At 29.2% G+C, this 14,751-nt stretch overlaps 2 protein-coding genes and 1 non-coding gene across 3 annotated transcripts; 2 read left to right on the top strand and 1 right to left on the bottom strand.

Moving 5' to 3' along the window:
* The first annotated feature begins 4,973 nt into the window (after positions 1 to 4,973).
* LOC140676426 (UPAR/Ly6 domain-containing protein crok) lies at positions 4,974 to 10,126 on the top strand. The gene is made up of 3 exons (XM_072911463.1): positions 4,974 to 5,450; positions 7,379 to 7,546; positions 7,810 to 10,126. Exons 1-3 carry the CDS (start codon positions 5,378 to 5,380, stop codon positions 8,022 to 8,024), a joined length of 456 nt encoding a protein of 151 aa, XP_072767564.1. The 5' UTR covers positions 4,974 to 5,377; the 3' UTR covers positions 8,025 to 10,126.
* A 531-nt stretch (positions 10,127 to 10,657) lies between these two features.
* Positions 10,658 to 10,777, bottom strand: LOC140663305 (5S ribosomal RNA). Its single transcript, XR_012046249.1, has one exon. It is a non-coding gene; the product is annotated as a 5S ribosomal RNA (ribosomal RNA).
* A 987-nt stretch (positions 10,778 to 11,764) lies between these two features.
* Positions 11,765 to 14,526, top strand: Snx3 (sorting nexin 3). The gene is made up of 4 exons (XM_072886629.1): positions 11,765 to 12,179; positions 12,640 to 12,735; positions 12,979 to 13,103; positions 13,618 to 14,526. Exons 1-4 carry the CDS (start codon positions 12,015 to 12,017, stop codon positions 13,721 to 13,723), a joined length of 492 nt encoding a protein of 163 aa, XP_072742730.1. The 5' UTR covers positions 11,765 to 12,014; the 3' UTR covers positions 13,724 to 14,526.
* The last annotated feature ends 225 nt before the right edge of the window (positions 14,527 to 14,751 follow it).

The raw sequence follows: 14,751 nt of genomic DNA, 5'->3' as shown, positions 1-14,751 counted from the left end.
ATATTCTAATAGTTGACGCACAAACAATTGTATATCTATATTGTATTAATAAATAAAAAAATACATAATATACAATTTTTATGTAGTAATAAATATCTTAATATTTCATTATACATGTTCCAACTTTACAGTAAATATTGTAAAAGGAAACGTACTTCGCGTGCAATTTATACTGTAAAATCTTTTCATTTTCAGTATAATTTGTCGTTTAAAATACACGATATGAAACCCACATGCACGCGTTTACAAGTCTACCACAATTAAATGATTACAGTGTCGAGTCTACTCACACACGTAAACGGCTTTACGACAATAGGGATGACCCGACGGACATAGCTTCAGATATTTAAAATGTACTTTGTTAACGGTGCAATCTTCATCCTTTTTACTGCTGCACTGATAACATTTGATCGCGGTGCATTCTTCTATTTTCGCATTATCGTCGGTCGTTGCAGAATAGCGGTTACAAAAGCGGAAAGAAGAAGTTACATTACCGAAAGACGTCTCTATCGTTTATTTCGACGTAGAGGTTGCCAATATAATATATAGTTTTAATTACCGTTTAATTAGTTATTTTACTATTTAATTTTTTTTTATTACAATAAATATCGATTAGCATATATTGGCGTCGTTTGAAACCTCTATTTCGAAACACAGGCGTTCTATAATTACAGTTACTGATTCTAAAAGTCAATTATTCTTTTAATTAAAAACACTCACCTCTCTGAAAAATACATAGAATTAATAATATTTGCAATACACGCAATCTTGTTTGCATTGTAACTTATGTTTCTTCATATATGGACTATACAACATCGAAGGTATATAATGGCTATAAAAAACAAAATCCGTACTTCGCGATTAATGATTTCATATAATTCCTTATTTTATAATTGATTGAAAGTACAGTTTCCGTAATAAAAATATGTAAATTATAAAAAAATTCTATAATTAATTCACGTACTGTATTAGTTGTTCTCTGAAGAGATACGTATAAAACCCAATTTTCTATTTTAGTATCTTAATATAATGCATTATATAAAATCACTGCGAAATATTTCTTACCAAATAATTCATCTCGGTCCAATCAATTACAAGTAACTATAAAATTATTAGAAAATTAAATCCTGCAGGGTTATATATGTTTCATAAAACAACCGACATCAATTACATTACATTTAACATTTTGCTACGAAATTAGCTATATAATAAATCGATCATTCTTTTAAAATTGATGTTAATTTATAATGTATTATTATTAATTTATTATTTAAGATGAAGATTTATTTATTCAATGCATATACAGAAATTGAGATACATATTTTTCACAATTTTTTTTCTCCGCATGTAGTCGATAATACAATAAATACTTTATTTTTTGGGAATAATTAATTAGAAAAAATAAATTTTATTACCGTATGTCAAATGAATTTTAAGAGTAGCTGAAAAAAAATCTCAATGATCTTTATTAAAATAAAATCAGTGAGAAATAACTTTGCGCGAGTTTACAAACATACACAGGAAAAGGAGAATTTTCAAAACACAAACAGAAATAAAGATAGAACACCTTATATCGTGTACTCGTCCTTTTTCTGTTGCAACCGCTGAGCTAGGCGTTTTATTTATTATATTTTATGTATTTTTATTTGATATGTTATCACCATGTAAGATAAGCGAATATTTATATATTTCTTGTTAGATAGCAAACCAATTCTTTGTCATTCCATTATATCCCATTGGATTGATTGCGTTTTTTACATTTTTTTTATTAATTAAACCTCAATCTATATTTATCTATATTTACTTCGTTTCTCATAAGTTGATTATTATAATGAAGCATAAAACTGATATTATATTTCCCTACAATTATTCAACAATACCTTTATTGTATAATATGTAAAATAAAATTGATTATATTCATATTTTTAGTTCTAGTAGAGGTAAATAAATTTAAAAATTATTAATAATATAATTATTAATAATCATATTTTGCTTCTTTTTTTTCGACATTTAGATAGATTAACACCTCAAATAACACGGCAAAGCAAAATATTGGCAGTATAAATGCTAAAAATATGTCAGGGACTGGGGCGAATTGCTAAAACGCTAAGTACGTTAATGTTGGCCATATGAAAGATCTATTTAATATTAATTTGCACGTATATACTTGTGAATATGTATAGTACGATCATGTAACGAGCAGCAACGCAATGTAAGAGAGAAACTAGAGACAGTCGTGATTATACGTTTTTGAGAAACATGTCGTGATCGTCCCCCGTTGACTTTTCGACAAATATCTTTACCGTATATTACCTTGCTTGTGAATTTTTTTATTTATTTTGTGCTTAAAACAAGGATTAGAGAAATAGCCATAAAACATATCTGAGATACGTAGGCGAGAAAAGTTAAGCTTGTCACTAACAACTCTTTTCATTTATTTCGTTTAAAGTAAAAAAAGACATGTCAATTAAATCATATTTAAAATAGAGATAAATTTACGAAGACTTGGTAGGGTGAAATAAGTGTATTTTTTTCTATAAAATTGTGAAGATATATTGGAAGATACTGTCAAGGCTGTGTAACTCGCGTTATCGCTCGCTCTAATTTTACAAATCGTATAAACGTCGATGTGTAATAAAAAAAATGAGTGAAAAAATTTACAAGAGCGGGAAAAAAGATGAGTGAGAAAAAGAAAAACAAACTGAAAAAGGCAGGAGCAAATATATCTGATCATTCGGTGCGTGCAGGCTAATTAGAAGAGCAGGTATAATATATCATTTAATTTGCGTTACGAGCATCGGAAGGATCGGGGACGAGGATTCCAGAAAATTTTTGTATTATTTGTATTATTATACTTTAACGGGAACTTTTGTGACGCGCAAATACATGAGTAGTGTGACAGTTTCGTGACGTTGAGCGTGTCACAGGAAGATGAACATTATCCACTCAACGTGCTCCAAACTACCACTTTACTCTCCATTTGAGTGTAAAGCTGCCCATATCATCCGCAGCCTTATCTATTTAACCCATATGTTCGTGCCAATTCTTTGTAGAACGTTTAACATTCTTTTTCAGTTCGTCAAATGTGTTTATTACTAAATGGGTGAAATTTTATTGTTTGATATTGAGAATATAAGGCTCTTGATATTTACAAACAAACAACTATCAACTTGGCGAATAAGGGCGAATGAGAAATTAATTTTTTCCGCGAAAATTTTTTCTCGCCTACGTTTTTTTTGGGGGGGGGGGGAGGAGAAGGGGTAAAAAGGGATTATAGAATTCTCAAAAATGAGAAGCTATTTCATGGTAAAATACACCAAGTAAAATATGTGCCCTGTGCACGTTTCAATTTTTGCGGAAAAAATTAGTTTCTAAAAGTATGGCTCTTATTCGCCAAGTTATTGATAGTCGTTTATTGTTTGAATCTGTGATAACAGGCTTTATATAAAGCGATAAGATCATATATCTTCTCGTAAATTTTTCATTTTATTTTTCTTATTCTCTCTTTCTCTTTTGTAAAACTTTCCAATTATTTTCTTTGACATGTCTATAAAATACCTCTCTCGATAAGATTTTAAAAAATGACCCAACGTCTCTTATCGTCTTATTCTTTAGACATTTTTCAGACGCTTTTTGGCTTTTTCGTGCTGAGATATTATCGATTTCTTATATATTTTCTGATTGACTTCACAGATAACTGGAACAAGTATATTCGATCTTGTGTAATGGCATTGAGGAAGTTTTAAACGCGTTATGTAAGCATGCATAAATCGACAGACTATGAGACTCTAGCTTTATTTATATAAATTTAATATTGGTTAGATCGATAAATATACAAGATTATCCTTATTTGAATTTCATTTCATCATTTTAACGAATTCTCTTTTAAAAGCTTTCGGCAACATAATTTCCCAATGATGTAACATTAATATATACACATACATTACGTAATATATATTTTATCAGTATATTTTCATCTTTCCTCGAGAATATATGGATCCTTGATTTTTTTAAGGAGCAATTTTATATTTTAAAATAATTACATATTGATATATAATAAATTCTCTCGATATATGATATATAATTTATATCGAACGCGTAAATTTTTATCAGCGAAAAATATCGATTGTACAAAACCGGAGATGTGTATTATTTAAAATAAATGCATTTAAAATGAAAATGTAAAATGTAAAATCTCTATTTTGTATATTGCATTTAAAATACATGTTTTCAAAAGCCATTTTACATTTCCATTTCAATAGTTTTCATTATCCACTTTCTATTTCAAATAAAATTTTTTTCCAAATTCAAAAATTAATCGAGATATCGATAATATTAGTTGTAAATATCAATAAATGGATATTTATGTAACATTGCATTGCATTTGTGAATTTTGTATAATAAATTCTAGATTAAATATTTAGTAATTTAGTCATTCTGTGTATAACCAAGCTATTGTCACCCATTCATGCAATCGTATATCATGCAGTGATGCTAGAATACAGATCTAATTTCTCGTAAAAAAATAAGAACGGATAGTATAAGATCCAATCTAATCTAATAGATAGATAATAAGAATAAGAATTTAAATATAAATAAATATAAGGATATAAATACTTAAAAAAAGTAATTTTTATTTTAAAAAACCATTTGAAAAATGTCTATTTTTCATTTCCTATTTTAAATGGATGTTTAAACATTATTTTGTATTTTGCATTTTTAAATGGAATAATGCGGCAACTATTTTGCATTTTCTATTTCAAATCAATTTCGACACTCATTTTGCATATCTCTGGTAGCGGACAATTACGGATCCAAGCGAAAGATATCGCACAGCGATAGGAAGATCGATCGATCCTGGGGTTATTCGCGTAGATGAGCCACGGCCTCCTCCCACCGTCAACTGCCTCGCCTTGCTTGCTTGCTCTCCCTTCCTCGGTCGTAATCGCGTGTTCAGCACTGCCCGCTGGTACTGTATACATCGGTGCTAGAGTTAGTGAGCTTGCGCCACGCTAGCGCCGTACATTAACAGTGCTTTCTCAGTTCTGCGAGTCTCAAATGATACCTTCAAGCCTTTTCAATTCTTGATTTTCTTTCTCTTTCTCTCTCTTTCTCTCTCTCTTTCTCTCTCTCTCCTCTCTCTCTCTCTCTTTCTCTCTCTCTCTGTCTCTTTCTCTTTCTTTCCCGTTTCTATTTCCCTTCTCCGCCTGTTTTAATTTCCCTTATCTCTCTTTCCCTTTACACTTTTGTATATTTGTGTCGTCTCTCTGTTTTCTTTTCCGTGAATACGTTCCGGTTACCTGGAAACAATTAGTGAAGCTTCTCGACGAACAACATTTGTTCTTTAATCGTTCCAAGAGGAGGAAGAAAAAGAAAAATGAAGAGAGTCCTAAGAGCGAGATCTATCGTTATCACTCTATGCAGCATCCTTCTGTTTTTCTGCTACAGCGGTAAGTGATAGAAATAAGTTTGGGAGTTTTCCAAGTCTGCATTCAAGGTGCATTGCGGATTGTTTGCAGTTGTGTTAAAAATGACGCGCGATATAAATATATGTGATATAATCCTGCATATATGTAATATGTATTTTTATAAAATTTAAGTAACCATTTCTTTCTCAAGCTTAGCAATCGTAAAGCCCGTATCAGACTATGCATTAAAAATTGAGATTAAAGATTGAAGATTGAAATTTGACCAATTAAGACTTCAATTTTTAATCCGTAGTCTGATACGGGCTTAATTCACATTACACATCAGCGACGTTATAAATGTTGATATAATAATGAAATGTACACAAAAGAGTAACAAAAAATCGTACAACTGCATTACCGAAATATTTTACCACCCTAAAGTTATAAAATAAATTTCAATTAACCTTCTGAATTAGCGTAACGAGAAAAAAAAAATTTAATGCCAGAGATCAATTATAAGTGGAATTATTCTTACAAGATTTGTAAATCGGTTGCTTAATAATCGCGACATTTTTTCTTTATCTTTCATTCATTATACAAGGATCGCACGTAGTTTGTTGACGTTGCATTTATAGAGCAAACAATTTTTGGCGGGCATACTTTAGTGAGTTTTTCGGTGAAAATAAAATTGGAATGCGCAAATATACAAAGACAGTCTGATTGCGGGAATATATATTTCCGGGACACATAGCTGGCGTGGCTGCATTGATTTTTCTACAGGGTAACATCACCGAGGGTTCGATGAACTATATCCGTGTATGCGATGACGCATGCAATAATCGATTAACAAAAGTAATGTGCCCTTTCTGTTATGTTTACATTTTTTGTATAAATATATATTACCAAGTCTTCTTAAAGGAGGAACTGAAAGGGGGCCAGCTACGTCAAAAGTTAATAAATTCAATACATTTCGAGATTCGCATTATTTAAAACATTTTAAAAATATTAATTAATCTGTAAGTTACAGTAAAAATTTGTGCTATAAAATTTTTATTTTTATGAATAATTGTGCGTATAATTACTATATATTTTATATATTTTAAAAGGCTAAAAAATGCTTTACGCAACGACATGTTTATGAATTTTGAAATGTATTAGATTTATTAACTTTTGACGTAATTGATTCTCCTTTCATATAAAATTAATATTTTTTTAAGTTATGTATGCGATGAATGAAAAAGTAAATGAGAAACTGAAGGGAATACAATGTTGCTTTTTTTTTGCTAGATATTATAGTTATCAAAAATCGCTATAGACGACTTAGTCTAGATTTTGCAAATTAATATGCTCTTCGCAATCTAGTACTTATTATCTCCTCTTTTCATTGTGACCTTTAACTTTGTTATCACATAATATTGAACGTGACTTTATAAGCAAATAACATCACAGCAAGCTAAATTAGAGAAACAATAGATCATTATTGGATTATTTACTATTATAGTTAACATAATTTGGGTCATTGAATAATATTGTAATTATGTCAAATAATATAAAATTTAAATGATAATAAATTTTAGTTTATATATATATATATATATATATATTATATATAATTCGAATTTAAGTAATAATAAATAATAAATTTTTAGCATTAAATTTCATTCGTGTATAATGGAAAAATTTTAAACCTTTTTATCTTCCGTCATTGTTGCAATTGAATAAAAAATCTTGTTTAAACCGAATCTGCAATTGCTCGTTTTAAAAATAATTTATCCAACAAATACAAACTGCAATTAAATATAATTTTCCATAAATAAATAACAAATAAAAACTATATACGAGACAAAATGTACGTTTCTATTTTTCAACGAGTAACATAAAACTGTGTATATTTATACATGTAATATATGTGCGCGCTTATGATGAAAAAGTAAGAGAGATATAAATAAATCGACTGCAATATTTTACAGGTGTTGAGGCTATACAATGTTATCAGTGCAACAGTCGCAATAATAGCCAATGCGCCGATCTTGTTCCTCCAGACTCCATGAAGATGGATTGTTCGGATCTCAGGGATGGCGCGAAATATACAATGTGTCGCAAAATTACTCAAGTCATCGAATTTAGCGTCAACGGCCGTACGTGATCAAGATTATACATTAATAATATTAAATTTAATTTTAATTTAATTAATTTTAATATGCTTATATATCACGATTGTTTCTAATTTAAGGAAATCGATTACTCTCTTAGGAAGAAAGGCAATTATAAAATTTCATAAGTTTTGTATTTGCCCAACAAATGCTTCTAATTGAAATGTTTTTTTTTTTTTAATATTTTTTTAATTGTTATATGTGATGAATATCTAGAATAAAAAAGAAATTTGTTCTTTTTTATACAGTACCACCTGATACGCGAGTTATTCGAGGATGCGGATGGGACGAATCAAATTATAAGGGCAAGTGTTATCAACGAAGTGGCTTTGGCGGTAGACAAGAAGTTTGCTCCTGTTTAAACGACTACTGTAACACGGCAACGCCTGGATTTTTGCCACCTCAAGGCCTCATTCTTTCATGCGCTCTGATCAGCATGCTATTAGCGTTTTTACGGAATTAGTTGTTGTTAAAAGATATCAAAATTCTCCTCGCAGAATTTATGTGTGAGACCATGATGAGCGGAAGCTGAAAATTAGGGGGTAGTAGGAAAATATTTAATATATCAAGCTTTTGCTGACACGAACTCGTGTCCGAACAGCAGGATAGTTATTGAAAATAACACATGTTAAAGCGCAAATAAAAGATCAGGAAAAATAATTTCACGCCATATAAGACAGAATATACGTCTAATTATGCGAAGGATTTTTCATCTATCCAAAAGAAGTTAAAAAACCTTCAAGGTTTATACATATATATACGTACGGAGTATTTTTCGTGAGTTACTCTCATGTAGCCTTAGTAAATTGTGCGTTGCGTTCAACTATTAACATATTGAAAATAAATTATGTACATCGATAATTATTTAGATCTAATATATAAATAGATGTTAAATATTCTATAAATCTATAAAGTAGTAGAATTTATAGAGTAAAAATTACGTTATATTTATATATCATCTCTTTTTAAAATCTCTTTACTTTCGTTAAAATTATGATTTATATTTCTCTCTCTTTAACATGTTTAACACATTGACTGCCAACTACGAGATAAGTCGTAGTCTACCTTTCTGACTAGGACGCCGACTACGACTTATCTCGTAGTTGTTTTGCTTGCCATTGCCGTGCAACTACGAATACACTCGTGGTATATCAATGTAAATAAGCATACATGGCTTCTAGGAATAGAAAAGCAAATCAAGTTTGGCTTATATAAACAGAAAATTTATTTATAAAAAATAGAAAATATAACAAAAAAAAAATTATTCGTATCAAAAATCAATAAGTAAAAGAATATTTTTTTATTTTTTGTAAAATTTTTTAAAACAATCTTTTACACAAAGGGCTGGCTTCTCTTCACAGACTGGACAGAAATATCGCGATTCTCGGCGTTTTTTTCTTTCTGTACAAATTCGACATTGGCTTTGTCGGACGCTGCTTTTTTTCGCGATGACAAATTTGAACGTGTCTATGTATATGTCGTAGGCAAATGGTTATTTTAGGAAAATAGCTTCTGACTAGGCAAATGGTTATCTGGCTGTACTGTCAGCCTTGGTAGTTTCTGCGCTCTCAAGTTTTGTCATATTTTTTTATGAGGACGGGGAGAAGCCAGATAGCATTAGCCTAGTCAAAAGCTATTTTCCTAAAATAACCATTTGCCTACGACATATACACGAACTAACTCATAGATGGCTTCCACGAAGAAATTTCTGTTACATATGCCAACTACGAGATAATTCGTAAGAGCTTTTTTTCAAAAAACACACTTTATATCCCTTTTGGTGATTATCATATATATTATAATTGCAGTTTGAGCAATATTATATAAATCGAATTGGCTTCTGAGAGCGGAATCCTGAAAATTGCCGTGGCAGTCAATGTGTTAATGACCAAAAATTTACATATTTTTACCTGTAAAAAATTAATATATCATATATAGTTTTAATGTTCTATAATTTTATTTAGCATATTTGCATTGATAAAATGCTAAATAAAAATAGAATTTAATGCTTTATATTTAATATTTGCATGTTTTAAAAAACGTATAAATACTAATAAATAAATATATAATAAGATATTGATTTTAAATCTCGTAAACATGAATAAACTGTTTAAACAGATTTTCATGTATATGTATATGACAATTATAATTAACAAACGAAAGATTGATTAAAGAGAAATTAACTGTTAAAAATAAAATATATATATATTCCCATAAAAACATTTCAGAATTAAAATTGTGTTGAGAGAGTTTCTCTTTTCATATTTTATTACAATTTTTTACTATATATTAACAACTCTGTGCATAAACAATTGTACATACATAATGCATTTACATTTAACATCTCTGACATTTCGATGTTAAAAATTTTTTCTGCTTTATACAATGAAAAAAAAAAAATTAATTATGTCTGGAAAGAGTTTTTATTCTTAAATGTTTTAATGGAACATTCTCATTGTGAGTATAATAATGTAACATATATGCTACTAGGCGAGATCTTGTCATTTTGTTGACTATACAATTATAAAAACGAATAAAGCTTTCACTAAATATTTTTGAAAAATATCTACAATTTGTAATACTTATTTCGTTCATGAATTTATTGGCATATGAATTTATTTTTTATTATTTTCGATATAAAACAGTCTATATATATATGTATATATAATGAAATATAAATATATAATTAAATAATATAATATATATATAATATAATAAATATATAACTATATTTGATTATATATGGCTTTTTCCGATTATATACTTTTTTTCCATCGGAGATAATTAAATATTGACAAAGCTATGCGCATTAACTTACGACGTTTTGTGCATAAAACGTACTTTGCTTAATTTGTCTTTCAAACATACAAAACTAGAAAAATATGTTACATATATGTCGATAGACTCTTGCTGTTCCTAATAATAGTACTATATTATTTTAATTGAAAAGTTTTATGAAACATTCTATATATTTATTTATAATTTAAGAATTTCAAAACATCTATTAATAAAAGAGATTTTAATTTTCACAATAATTTACGTATGTATTTGAAACAAAAAAAATATATCAATATTTAAATTTGTAAAAAAGGAGAGTGTCAACAGCACATGGTGTTCCCAAGCGGTCACCCATCCAAGTACTGACCATGCCCAATGTTGCTTAACTTCAGTGATCGGACGAGAACTGGTGCTTTACAACGTGGTATGACCGTTAACGCTAGTAGTAATTCTAGTTGATGTAGATATAACAAAGCACCTATTAAATGATACAACACAGCTTGCATCTTTGACCACCTTTAAAGAAGATTTCAATAGGAGATAGACTGCACTTAAAGTACAGATATACTACATACCGAGTTGATAGAGCGAGAGAGTAATATCTTAGTTTGTCTTTCTATTTCCATAAAGACTACTGTGCAAACGTGGGCACAGGAATGAAAGGAAATGCTATTTTTTCTCCAATATACACACTACACAATAACTTACATCGTATTACTATCTTTATTTAAATTAATTTTAATTAACTTAAATTAATTTTTTAAATTTAAACTTATATAATTAGATATTTAAATTTAAATTATATGTAAGTATAACCACTGACATCAATTGACATTTGTCAAACAGTAACAGTAACAGTTTGACATATGTCAAACGTCATATCAAGCATGTGCTTCGTACGTTTGATTAATTATAAAGGATAGAAAATATGTAACATCTATTGTCTCTTTTTATCTACAGGGGAAGGCATATCTATGTTTATAAGATTTATGTATGTATCTTAAGTCCGTATCAGACTACGAATTGAAAATTGAAGATTAAAGATTAGAATTTGATTAATCAGAACAAAGGGAACTAAAATTGCTTTGTCTTAATTGGTCAAATTTCAATCTTCAATCTTTAATCTCAATTTTTAATGCGTAGTCTGATACAGGCTTTATGGATTGCGATACACACTTTATAATCTAGTGACTTTAGAGTTAGTGAGAAAGAAATTCCATTCTAGGGACTTCAGCTAGTAACTATGTTTTATCCTATAAAATAAATTTCTCTGGATTGGATGTCGAATCACGTGTCGAATGTTGACGCAATCTGAATCCTCCACGTTCGGGGAGATACTATTAGCGTTAACAGTGTCATTCTATCTTTGTTACTCATTAAAAGTTGAACAAAGATAAAACGACGCTGTGAGCGCTAATAGTGTCTCTCCGAACGCCCCCATAATATCGGAGTACGTGCAAGTGTGTGCTCCTGTCACATACAACTGTACTTTGACGCAATACATACATACATATATACATACATACATACGTACGCACAAGTGAGAGGAGTGAATTGTGTCAAGTTGCCGAGTGCTGTCATTTGGCGGTGCTTCGTTACACCCGCTGTACACCGGCCACCGTTTTGTAGAAGCGAAACTCTCGCACGGGAGCGTGTATTTAATTGAAAATAGGAAATGGCGGACACAACCGTAGACGCTACGCGACGTTTAAACGTGAAAAAACAGACCCTGGACGACGCTTACGCGGCGCCTGCCAACTTCCTTGAAATCGACGTGATTAACCCGATCACGCACGGAGTCGGCAAGAAACGATATACCGATTATGAAGTTCGCATGAGGGTGAGTGACGTTCATTTCGCTCCAATTTATTTTCCGTAGCGATGCCGAACACGCGTGTCGAATGTCAGGCATGCGATAAAAACGTGACGTGAGAGAGAGAGAGGCATATTTTCACATTGAACAGCTGTAATTTGATTATGTCCAACCATTAGGTATGTCGTGGGCTGTGCCTGTTATCGTATTGATAAAATAAAGCCGAAAACGTTTATCGTTTATGCTTCTCAAAATAGACGCAGAGTTTCAAATCACTTTAACATATCCTCCATTTTAATTTTTATATTTGCAAAAATATGTGGTAGAGTATGAGAATGTAATCATAAATAATCCATTTATTTTTTATACTATAGGTATAGCATGTGTGTGATTTATATTATATATATATATATAATATTTCAAGATATATATATATATTAAAAAACATGTATTGTTTTAATTTTTCAACTCGACTTTTTCTTTTTAGACAAACTTGCCAGTCTTTAAAGTGAAAGATTCAACTGTAAGAAGGCGATATAGTGATTTTGAATGGCTGAGAAATGAATTAGAAAGAGATAGTAAGGTTAGTTACTGAAATCAAGTAATGTAATTAAGAATATAAAATAGTACAAATTAAATTATGAAGACTATTAAGATGATAACTGACATATTATGATTTTAGTAAGTTAATTTATTTTTGTTAAGTAAAACTAAAACAATTTTTAAGATCATACATGATTATTAAATAAATATTATTTTAAATAAATATTATATATTGCAATATCATAGAATTATTTGTTATTTATATATCTTTATAAAATTGTAGATTGTAGTCCCACCTTTACCAGGAAAAGCATGGAAACGTCAAATGCCTTTTCGTGGTGATGACGGCATATTTGAAGAAGATTTTATTGAAGATCGAAGAAAAGGCTTAGAAGTTTTTGTTAACAAGTGAGTATTATCGCTTTGCACATACTATGAGATATAACTAATGACTTTGGAATAGCGAATATAAATATCCTGACTGTCCAAAAATAAATTTGCTAAAAAATTAATAGTTATTTGTTTCAGTTATATATACACTATATGCAGATATATAGTATATATAAATACTCGTTTTATTTATTAAATTAATATTTAGTTTTAATATCAATTAAGAAAAAAGAATATTAGAAAAAGGATAGAAGAAAGAAAATAAAATTTTATCAGGTATTTCTTTCAAACAAATTTCTAATAGTGTGTTTTAATTCGACTGTAAAAATAAATTTAAGTTATTATGTTTAATTTTTATGAAAATAACTAAAACACATTATTTTTAAACTGCATATTCTAACAACATTAATTAAAGAATGTGTTAATTATATATTACTCTATTGCACCTGTAATATTCTCCAACAATCTGCAATGCCATCATTCTGTCTGTGTAGATAGATATGTAACTGATTGTATTGTTTAATAATTTCAGAATAGCTGGACATCCCTTGGCACAGAATGAACGATGTTTACACATGTTTCTGCAGGAACCGGTAATAGACAAGAACTATGTACCTGGGAAAATACGTAATACATAAGTCTCGACATAAAAGAAATTATCACAAGTATCTTTTCCACCAAGCCTTCTTCTAAGCCATTCAAGGTTTTCATTATATTGATATCTTATTTGGAAGTCATAAACATTCTTCTATACTTTTGCAAAAGCTAAGCAAGTTTCCAGTGTTGTGCGATATCAGATCAGGTCGCTTATTTGGAAATATCACTTCTACATAATTTACTCTTTGAATATTGCTATTCTATTACACGAAAAGTATAGTTAAGCGTCTTTATAAGAAAATAAATAGTAAATTGGCAAAATCATTCTTGTTACTATAGGTTGATTCTGTCTATTGTTATAATAATACTGTTTATAACAAAGGAGATAAGTAAAATAAAAAAAAAAATGTTATTATTCGTAAAAATTATGTTCTGTGAAATGTACCCTTTACAGCACTATTGTTTCTATAACATATAATAGAGCATATCATTTTTTAATATAGTTAAACATTTTATGTGTGTGTGCGTGTGTGTGTGAGTTGTCAGTTAGAATAGTTGATATAAGACTTGAGTCAAAATGATATTTTTATATACAAGTTATTATATATATCAAAGGGAACAATACTGGAAAGTATCAGTTAAGAAGGGAATGGTTTTAAATGAAAAATAAATAATTTAGAATAAAATTTTCTTACGTAAAGTTTTGAAAAAATTGAACTTTGAAATTGAAAAATTAGTAATATCTGGTTTAGATCTGGTTTATATATAAGCATATCTATTTATTGTATTATTACTGTTATTGTTATTTTTACTGTTCTCTACTCTATAACTGTACTCTAATACTTTATAACTGTTAATTATATTTTGATCTTTGCTATTTAGTTTATGTATAATAACTTAGTGTTTTATTATATATATAACAAACACAGAAAGGAAAGATTATTATTAGTTTTGTATCTATCTTGATGTGATTGAAATACGAATTTGATACTTTTTGAATCTCTTTAGGTAATTTTCATGTGTGATTTAATATGCAGACAAATTAGTGTATTATTAATTAATATTACAT

This window comes from Anoplolepis gracilipes, chromosome 2 (assembly GCF_047496725.1).
Source record: "Anoplolepis gracilipes chromosome 2, ASM4749672v1, whole genome shotgun sequence".
Taxonomy (NCBI): Eukaryota; Metazoa; Arthropoda; class Insecta; order Hymenoptera; family Formicidae; genus Anoplolepis; species Anoplolepis gracilipes.
This window is presented reverse-complemented; position numbering and strand designations above follow the sequence as displayed.

Excerpts from the sequence above, each read along its gene's own strand:
- LOC140676426 (XM_072911463.1), top strand. The coding sequence starts at position 5,378 with ATGAAGAGAGTCCTAAGAGCGAGATCTATCGTTATCACTCTATGCAGC. Across the intron at positions 5,451-7,378 it reads TCTGTTTTTCTGCTACAGCG|GTGTTGAGGCTATACAATGT; the intron begins GTAAGTGATAGA and ends AATATTTTACAG. Across the intron at positions 7,547-7,809 it reads CGAATTTAGCGTCAACGGCC|TACCACCTGATACGCGAGTT; the intron begins GTACGTGATCAA and ends TTTTTTATACAG.
- Snx3 (XM_072886629.1), top strand. The coding sequence starts at position 12,015 with ATGGCGGACACAACCGTAGACGCTACGCGACGTTTAAACGTGAAAAAA. Across the intron at positions 12,180-12,639 it reads ATTATGAAGTTCGCATGAGG|ACAAACTTGCCAGTCTTTAA; the intron begins GTGAGTGACGTT and ends TTTTCTTTTTAG. Across the intron at positions 13,104-13,617 it reads TTAGAAGTTTTTGTTAACAA|AATAGCTGGACATCCCTTGG; the intron begins GTGAGTATTATC and ends TAATAATTTCAG.